Source organism: Atta colombica, unplaced genomic scaffold (assembly GCF_001594045.1).
Source record: "Atta colombica isolate Treedump-2 unplaced genomic scaffold, Acol1.0 scaffold56, whole genome shotgun sequence".
Classification (NCBI taxonomy): domain Eukaryota; kingdom Metazoa; phylum Arthropoda; class Insecta; order Hymenoptera; family Formicidae; genus Atta; species Atta colombica.
In genome coordinates this window covers 740,123-750,785 of record NW_017259546.1, presented here as the reverse complement: position 1 = coordinate 750,785, position 10,663 = coordinate 740,123, and the positions used below count along the sequence as shown (strand labels likewise).

Below are 10,663 nucleotides of genomic sequence, written 5' to 3'. Positions count from 1 at the left end.
TATATATATATATATATATGTGTGTGTGTATATATATTGTATATATTATTACGAAAAAAGATCAATTCTTGCTAAATATAATAATAAAAAGTAAATCCACATTTCAATATAATAAAAATTATCTTGAAAAGAATAATGTCAACTGGTTCCAGCACGACGAGAAACGAAAATACCTGATTATCAAGGAATCAAGTCAATTACAAGCTATGATTCTACGTACAACGAAAAGGATTATAGAATTGGAGAACGAAAGAAAGATTTTACAGATGGAAATGCAGAGCGAGTATAAAAAAGTTGATTTGCTCAACGCTTTGCTCATAAAAGAAAACAAACTTATAGGGGAAAAAAAAGAAGCTCTTTATCAAGTGGGCTTCAGTTTGCAGAAATGCGAAATGAAGCTCGAACAGATTAAAGGACATGAGCGTGATAAGACTGAAGCCGAAAAGAAACAGACGAGAATTGAAGAGCTGCAAGCTGTATTGAAAGAAAAAACAGCTACATATAAATTATTGCAAAATCAAATTGTCAGTTTGGAAGTAAGACTTATATTTTATAAAAAATAGAATTCAAGTGTTAGATTCTTTAGATCAATAATAATTAAATAAATGAATAAATTTGGGCAATTAGAAATCGGCACTGTAAGTGTTGCGCTTAAATAATTAACAAACCTTAAAGTTTAAAAATATTTATTTCAGTGTAGTGCTTATATATCTATTTGACGTACGTTTCTAAATTCTAGCCTTCTTCAGTACGGAAAACAGATGAATTATATTTTCCCAGATAGTCATGTGTCTGTCTTGTTGCTGGTATGTTGGTTGCTAAGTATGAATTGCTAAGCATATGTTGCTATCATGTCTGAGACCTCATTTGTTGGCAATTTGATGCCTTTATGATATGATAATTTTGAGTAGCAACTTATCAGCAGTTTGGTGACAACTTTAAAATCGTCATCATTAAGATTCCTACTATTACTATCATGTTACCATAATAATATTATATGCAGCATTAAGCAATGCTATCATATTGCCGATAACACAAAATAACATTGATGCAGCTATCTTGCTGATAAATTGCTAGTAATACATATACACATTGTTGTCTGCATATTGCTGTCGGTATATTCGAAATCGTTGAAAACAAATCTATGGCAAGTTGTCAACATCATAAGCAATTACAGATTTGTGCGATGAAACATGCTTTGCTATGTGGGTTACTGCATAATCCATATATATAGCTTCAATTGGTTAATCTTTAATTACGAATGATATTTTCTCCAATTGATACGCTGGATGGTCTTATGAGAATAAGATGAGATAAAATTGATTGCGAGATAAAATTGTTGCGAGTCACATGTTAAATTCATTTTAATGTATGACTCGCAACCAAGATCATTTTTCGTCATTAATTTTGTCCGTCACTGACTTACTCTAATATTCACATTTTTAAATTTGCATACACATTATGATCAATTTTACTCGAACTGCATTTTCTGCTATTTTTGTTCACATGTTCTACATATTCTTGAAATCATAATCTCATGAGATTATTCAGTGGCTATAAGAAAATAAATACTCATTTATATTAATTTATATTATATTAACTAATGCAAGCGTGTGCAGATCATGCAGTGAAATACAATTCATCTGTTTTCCACGTTAAAGAATTTAGCCAAAATGTATTGTATATCAAATAATACAAGCGCTACATTGAAATATATTTTTAGACTTTAAGGTTTTAATTGTTTAAGCTCAGCACTTATAGCGCCGATTCCTAATTGCGCAAATTTATTCATCTTTTTCTTTTCTCTGTCCCTATTTAATTATTATATATTTTATATTTTATATTATATATTTTATATTTAAATAAAATTACATTAATCTAAAAAGAAAAGATAAAATTTGTACAAAAAAGAAATAAAAGAAAATTTAGTTAAGTAAAACGTGATCAAAAGGAATATATTTTATCTGTAGCATGATATGAAAAAAGTTTCTACTGGCTTATTGATTGAAAACGACGAACTCGAACGGTTACGGAGCAAGAAGCAAGATTTATTGTTACTGTTAGATGGAGGCGAGAAACGATTAAAAATCGCACAATCTCGGAACGAAGAAAAACAAGTAGAAGAAAATATAATACGCCTTCAAGTGTTACAGTTGGAGCGAATGACATCGAACGTGAGCGATAAAGTTTACGATTTAGAAAAGTATCGTCTTCATCTCGAAGCTGTAAGTGATTTTCTGATTTCGTTAGAATTAAGGCTTCTAGGTCGCCGCGGCCATGTTGGAATCGTAAAGTCATAAGCGAGAAATAACACGTTAATTTGGTACATATTATTTGTAAAGAAAGATAATTTGGATGAATCTAAATGATGAGACCGCTTTAAAACACTGGTAAAAATGGGCGAAAACTGTCCTTTTTCCCCTTGAGAGTTAGTAAATAGTTGTAAAAGGCACATAAACTAAGCATCTACTCGGGCAAGAAATACGGTTTAATAGCCGTTGAAACGAGTGAAATATACATTTCTATGTATAAAATTCCAGGTAATTATTTAGAATATGGGTCCCCCACTATAATTTTAATAAAAATGTACTTAATGTATAAATTAAATGTATTTATATTATATTCGACACGTTTTCACTCAAAATGAAAGAATGTGACAAAAAAAAAACGCGGTGGTTAGCCTCGTGAATTGAGTTATTAAACGTTAAAGTTTAAAGCTGGTTCTACATTGGTCGTAGATGTCACAAATTTATTGCGTTAGGTATTCCGATGAGCAATTTTAAAGTCTCACGACACTTACAACTCTATAATACGACCATGTACAATGTAAAACCAGCTTTAGACTTTAGAGATTAAGGTATCTGTCGTGTCCACTCGATACAGTGCTATGTATACGTTCTACATTAATTACATAAATTTTCTATATCTCACAAATACAAATTCACTACTTTAAAAACAAATTCCCTGTTTTAAAAATATAAATTCACTGCTTTAAAAACAAATTCACTGCTTTAAACATACAAATTTACTGCTTTAAAACAAACAAATTTACTGCTTTAAAAAACACAAATTCACTGTTTGAAAAACACAAATTCACTGCTAATGAACAAAATTTTTTTACAAACTAATTTATTTCAGTAAGTCTCCATCTTGATTAACAGAAACAATAATATAAAAACGAACTCTAATAACAATCTAAAATGTATTAAAATTATTAAAAGGTAAATTTGTTGGGGGGGGGGGGGGGAGGGGAAAGCAAAAACGATTTATTGTAAAATAATCGAGTAGCTCACTAAAACAAAAATTCACCATATCACAAACACTTAAATTCTATCGGTTTAGTCAAAAACCAATCTTTGACCATTCAGCGAATCAGTATCAATTATGTTGAAATTAATAAATTTTTAATACACCTAAAACTTATTAATCGCAAAGAAAAGGAAAAAAGAAGAGAAAAAAATTCTGATATTAATTATAGTCCAGACGGACATTAAAACCAAAACTGAATCTTTAATAATTTAATCTTAATGTAACAAAAAATGTACACTGATTAGCTGGCAATAATAACGCTCCGATATTTAATTCGCCTACAATTGGAAAGTTGGCCTTGGGAAGCCCCTTTAAGTCTGTCTGCAGGTTAAAGCTATGTGTCTGTCTTCTGATGTGTAACACCTCTGACACCAATCTATTTTTGTATTGAAATTCCTCATCCAAAATTGCAATATTTTTCTCATCCAAAATTGCAATATCGAACTCGTGGTTCTCTTCAAATCAGTGATCAGTTATGAATGTGTGGTTGTGTTCCATCGTATATGATTCCTGTGTTCAACTATTCTCATCTTCAGTTGTCTTCCTGTTTGTCCCATGTAGCTCGCATCGCAATCTTCGCAACAGATCTTGTATACCACATTAGATTTCTTTTCATGCGAAAGGAAATTCTTATGTACCTTGATGAATTCACGCAACTTATTAACATTATAAAATGATATTTTAATATTCCCGTTGTTTAATCTATTGAATTTCTCGGAAAACATCGGAACGTAAGGAACAATTATGAATACTTTCGATATTATTATTATCCCGTTTTTTTCTCTTAAAATTAGTAATGTTTTTCAATCGTTTATTAATATTTTCAAAAATGAATTCTAATGGATAATCATTCTCCAATAAGATTTTAATTACAAAATAAAAATTATCAAAATGAAATTTAAGATCGAAAGTAAAATTTTTCTATCAACCGGCAATAGTGCCCTCTTGTGAGAAATCGGGTGATGAGACAAGAAATTCAAATACTTCTCCGAAAATTTAATTTATGATTAATTTTAATTTATATTTATATCAATCAAATTCGATTTTATTATTAATAATTAAAGTAACCAAAAAGTTTAACCTATCGTCACCGATCTCTATAGTTTGAATTCTCGGATGCTGAGAGTTAAAAATGTCGAAATCCAAATTAATCAAAGTGATAAGTTATAATTATATCATCTACATATCTACATATCTATAATAAAAGGATAGCGGTGATCGAATCAAAGACAAGACTTTACTTTCCAAATTTCGCATGACCAGCAATGATGAGAGATAACTGAGAGCCCATGGGAGTGCCATAGTTTTGCATATATGTAAAGATGAAAAACGTGGAATTTAAAAACAAATTCAAGCTTTAATAAATTCGTCTTTCAATAAACAACAATTCCTAAAAATATACTGCCAATAATCATTAATACAATCGATTGCATAGTCACGTTAGTAAAAAAGCTAAATGCATCCAAAGAAATCAAAATATTGTATGTTCATTATTCAACTGAGAGCCATTAAGCTTCAACAATTTGGGAACTATTCTTTATATGACTATCTGCTTTAGGGATATTTTATATAATTATGCTGTGTAGAAAAACCGCTAATTGATAAAGAGGACTATTCAATGAGGAAATTATCAAATGAAAAGAGCAATTCTATTTATGTACCTTTGGCAAGGCATAGGCACTCGGAAGTATCCCATCATTGTAAAGCAACATCCTGTATTTTGAATTGGATATACATATAATTCGTATCCTTCCACTTCACAAGCGTTCCCCGCAAATTTGTAACAACTCTCTTTGTGGAATCTCTCTTAAAGTCTTTATACATCTCTGTATCCTGGATCATCTCAATCATTTTTGATACATATATTTTACCATCTAAAGCTACGATAGTAGTATAGTATAACGAGTTCTAACTCAAGTCCTCTGAGGGGGATGCGGAGTGCGGGAGGGTACTCGTTGGCGCGGGGGAAGAGAGGGGGAAGGCGCGGGAAGATCTCAGCGCTATCGGTTTATTGATATCAATGATACATGCTGCTATGTTATTGTGACGTTATGTATGATTGGGGACTGTCGTCGCCGTGGATCTCGCCTACCCAAAAATGCGCCGCGATATAACGCGACAAGACACTTTGTCTAGGAGATCGGTGACACATTATCAATGTTCCGGCTGCTAAACAAAGCACCATCAACGAGGAGTAAATGAAATCATATTACATTCTCACAATTCTTTCTTTCAAAGTTAGAAGTGTTGATAATGATATTTATCTTGGAAGAACCGCGAAATTGGTGACATGTCGCGACGCATAAAGAGAAGCCGATAACGATATTTTTTTCTAAAAAGAGATCAGTGACACATCGTCGATGCTGTGACTCAATAGAGAGGGAAGACAAAGAAACAAAGAAGTCGCAAATGAAATACACGTATATAATGGGTCATCAGTGTACGGCACCTCAGTTGGCGCCTTGTAAGATTACTGATCCGATCGCAATAAATGTAATGTGAAAAATATGGCTAACCATTGTGCGAACGTTGAGGACATGGACGGTGTAAATACAAAGAAGTTTTTTAAAGCAATGGAAGTAAAATTTGAGAATATAATGGATCAAGAGTCCAACGAAAAAGTATCCAACAAATACTGAATGTCTTATTGGTTTGAACAATACAGAATATCGCAGAAAAATTTATGCAGCCTTCCGTACGAAAAATCCGTGCGTTGAACAGATACTAAACACTATATAATCTGCTGTTATTATACGTAACGTATGGTGATGTTTCAGTCTTATGTGCAGCATGTATGATTTAGTTGCCGAATATTGGCGTTAAAGGAATGTATCTCGTCAGGAAGCACAAAGACTGTTCTTCCTATGCACTAGACAGCAGGTAATCGTGCTCGGAATGCGGAGAGTCGATGCACATTGTATTCCCGTGCAGTATGTGCCCACTCTGCACACATTGAAAAACTATTAAGTGCACCGTGTAAGAGTGCGACGTGGTCTAAAGATTGTGAAAAAGATATAGAAAACCACAGCGAGGAAGCGAACTGTTGGAGTAATGCGGCCAGGTCGTTACTCTGGTGAACTGTTTCGCATAGCTACAATGATGCGATGAATGCATCGAATAGCTCGAGGAACTGTGTTATGCCAAGCGTCCGCCGTTGGACATAAACAATCCGCAGTGGCGAGGATCGTGCGTGGATGCAAAGTCGCAATGGTTGGAGCGATGGTTCGTGCATGTTGATGGCAAGTACACGAGTGACAACGAAAGATCTCTTGTCTGGCGAGAGATCGACGCCGCGGATTCTGATCGGTGATCAATGCGGATTACATCGAACCGTAGTTTTTTAGCCGAGCGTAGGTTTTTAGAAGATGCTGACAATGTAATGCTCGAGCGAATGCGAGATGCTGAAAGACACGATAGTGTAAAAATGAACACCGTGTTCAACGGCGAGTTCGTGACGAAGGATAAACGTGTTAATAAGAGTATATTTACAAAGAACAACGAGATATATCGATGCACTGCGAGTAGTATAATCATTAGCATGTCATCGAGTCTATCCTAGCATCGCTCGAAGAATTCCAGGAACGCGACAGCGGATGGATGCCATCTACAATTTGACTGTTAACGTGAACAAACTAAATTCCATGTACGCGGGATGCCATATCGAAATGCCGCAGAAAATGACGACGAAACGAGCGGTAATCAGTGTGTGTATGACGGCGTGCTTCGTATAGTCGGTAGTCGTCGCTCTGTACCCCGCAGAAAGAAATGCAGATCGGGAATCATCATATCCGCATTACACGACGGTGTTAAATCTCGCGGATATTGAGTTTCCGATGACAATAAAAGATATTTTCAAATTCGAATATTTGAACGCGGTGTCAATCATGTACACGGCATTGAAAATGGACAGGTCTATTCTGTCTTTGCGGCTCTTTGATGATAAGAAAGAGAAGCACGTCAACAGTATCTGCAAGAGCCATGCAATGGTGTCGGACATTTTGCGTGGATCAAGAATTTGTCGCACCTCGTGAACTCGCGACTCAAAAACTCAAAGACAAAACAAGAAATATTTCTGTGATATTATACCGGTAAATATAATAAGAAATTTTAATTAAAAAAAAACAATATGTAAAAAATAATGAAAAATAGTTTCTCTATTTACAGGTGTTTCCTTATTTTGGTTCGTGCGATTTGTTATAGACGCATGCTGTGGACTGCCAGAAGATGTATGACTGCGCCATCCGACTGCCGAGCGTGGAGGACAAGTGGCTAGACTACAACAACCACTGTAACTAGGAACGAGCCATTCATCGTCTACTTAGAAATTCTACACAAGATGGACTCTAACAAGGAAGATGCGTCGTTATCAGGGGGCATGAAGTATTTAGCATAGGATACTACGTGTACGATGCGCGTACGACGACACATTATCGTCCTATCACTTCCGATGAAGACTGTATAGCGTGGTTCGTGCAACAACTCCGAGACTTAGCACATCGTGTAAAAAATATTGGATCCGCCAACATGCTCATGGAAACGTTGTCGAAAGAACAATGGGAGACATACCGTAGCGCGACGCGTTGTCATATTTGCGAGAAATCGTTCGCGCCGGACGACACATGGGTATGCGATCATTGCCGTTTCACAGGTAGATACCGCAGTTTAGCGCGTTCAAATTGTAACCTAAATTATAAAAATTCGTTTTATATTCCGATTATATTTCATAATTTATCAGGCTACAACGTGCACTTTATAATTAAAGAAATTGCTACTGCGATGGAAATATAGATCTCCTTCCGATAACGAAGGAAAAATACATCTCATTCACTAAATATGTTGATAGCATAAAAATGAAAAGAATTTTCAGAAATTGCGTAAAACGTTTTATTGATTCTTTTAAATTTCTAAGTACAAGTCTCGATAAATTGGCGTCGTATCTCGACAAAGACAAACTAAAAATTGTACGTTTCAAATTTTCAATATCTATCGGACGAAGAATTTGAATTACTGACTGGTAAAGGTGTTTTTCCATATAAATATATTAATTGCGTCGAAAAATTGCAGGACATGCGCTTACCACCGCGCGAATTATTTTTCAGTTGGCGGGCGATATATCCGAGAGTGATTACGTTCACACCGCGAACGTCTGGCAGTGATTCTCTATTCGCACGCTCGGCGAATACAGTGATTTATACTTGAAAACAGATGTTTTATTAGCCGATATTTTCGAAAATTTCCGCGAAAGTTGCGTCACGAGTTACGGCCTCAATTCCGCGTATTATATACCGCGCATTATATATCTTGTTTGATTTCACGTAGGATGCCATGCCTAAAATAAATATACGCGCGTAAGATTTGAATTGCTCACATACATCGATATAGTCATGTTCATCGAGCGCGGTATACGCGGTGGCTTCAGTCAATGTGCAGGCAGATAATAAGTGTGTTCGTACGACTGAAACCGTCATATTTTATGTACGTGAATAATCAGTAAGGATGGGCGATGTGTCAATCATTGCCAAATGCCAACTTTCGATGGATTGAAGACACTGCGAACTTTGACATGAGCGCGATCACTCAGGATTCGTCCACTGATTATATATATTCTCGAGGTCGATCTCGAGTATCCGCATACTGACCTATCGATGACACTGACCGACATACTGACCTACCTTTCTGTTCGACGCGTGATAAGCTGCCCAGCAAGCGCGAGGATAACTTCTCGCGACGCTATACGATAAACAACGTTACGTCATCCATAACACAGGGTGTTACAATCCACCTAGCTTCGCAATTATGTTGAACTCAATACAAATTTCAGAACACGTGCGAAAAAACGATTTCGCGTGAGAATAAATTTCTCGCGACGCTGTAAACAACGTTACGTCATCCATAACACAGGATGTTACAATTCGTCTGGCTTCGTAATTATGTTGAACTCAATACAAATTTCAGAGAAAACGCATGAGAAAAATTTGTATAAATTAATGAATAATGCGATATTCGGCAAAACTGTGGAAAATATGTGTTCGAAATCAAGTAGACATAAAATTATTAACAAAATGGGACGGTACGGCGCAGAGGCAATGATCGCGAAGCCGAATTTCCACAGTTGTAGTGTTTTTGCGGAAAATTTGATCGCCATCGAACTGCAAAAACTCGAGGTGAAGTTCAACAAGCCGATTTACGTGGGTATACTCGACATATCGAAAGTCTGTTTGTATGAATTTCATCACGTACATATCACCGATGTATCGCGACAAATGTAAGATTATGTACACCGACACGAACAGTCTCATTTATCATACAGAATGCGATGATGCTTACGAGACTTATGAAACACGATATCGTTAGATTCGACACGAGCAATTATCCGGCGGACAACGCGTACAGTATATCTTTCAACAAAAAAGTACTCGGTCTGATGAAGAACAAGAACAATGGTGCGATAATGACCGAATTCAATCACCGAATTGGACTTAGAGCGAAGATGTACGCGATGAAAGTGGACAGCAAGAATGAACTAAAAAGGCGAAAGGTGTAAAAAGTAATATTGTAGCGCGAACGATAACGTTCGATGATTATACGCGATGTTTGAATGAAGAAACCGAAATAACTCACCGTCAATCGTGTATACGATCTAAATTACACAAGATATACACGATATCCGAATCGAAAATCGCTCTGAGTCCATGCGATGACAAACGATACGTCGTACCATACGATACCACTGATCACGTCGTACAATTGATCACTTATGGTTGACAGTTAATCAGTTAAGTCAATTCTATTAAACAGCAAACACAATTAATCAGTCACAGCCAATTAAGTAATTGGCATTGATGAAATCAGTCCAAATGATTCTTCACGAAAAGCACGCATGCTTAGCGCTTTTTTTTACCATTTTTTAAAAAAGTAAGTTTGTATAAATAACAAGAAACATTTGTGTTTTATTTTTTAATTTGATAGAACTTAACTTGATTAGTTAAGATTGTAGCATCTGGGTTTTAATTTTTCATTGGATACATTCACTTTTTTCGAAGAGTAATAATTTTTAACAGAAAATTAAAGTTGCCATTATTTGGGTCGGAATAAAAAAAAGATCTTCAATATAAATATCCTGGTGAAGAAAAATTAAAACTATTAATTACGTTGGATACTTGGGTTTTATTCGAGAAGCAATATTATTAGCGCCTTTTTGTATCCTTCTTTAGAAATGTTTTCTATTACATTAAAAAGTAATTTTACAAAAGAAAGAAGGATATTTGAATATGTATGGATGTATGATTATAAGTGTTTATAAATATTTATATTAATGAAAATATGAAATATATATATATTAGGTATAGTAAAA

General features: G+C 35.0%; 1 protein-coding gene across 2 annotated transcripts in view; it reads left to right on the top strand.

Moving 5' to 3' along the window:
- The window catches only part of LOC108692028 (coiled-coil domain-containing protein 39), a 121,482-nt gene that overhangs the window by 71,683 nt on the left and 39,136 nt on the right, over nt 1-10,663 (top strand). For both annotated transcript variants that reach the window (XM_018200123.1, XM_018200124.1), the window contains exons 6-7: nt 153-536; nt 1,971-2,225. In XM_018200123.1, the coding sequence (XP_018055612.1) occupies nt 153-536; nt 1,971-2,225 (639 nt within the window). The remainder of the gene's footprint in view (nt 1-152; nt 537-1,970; nt 2,226-10,663) is intronic.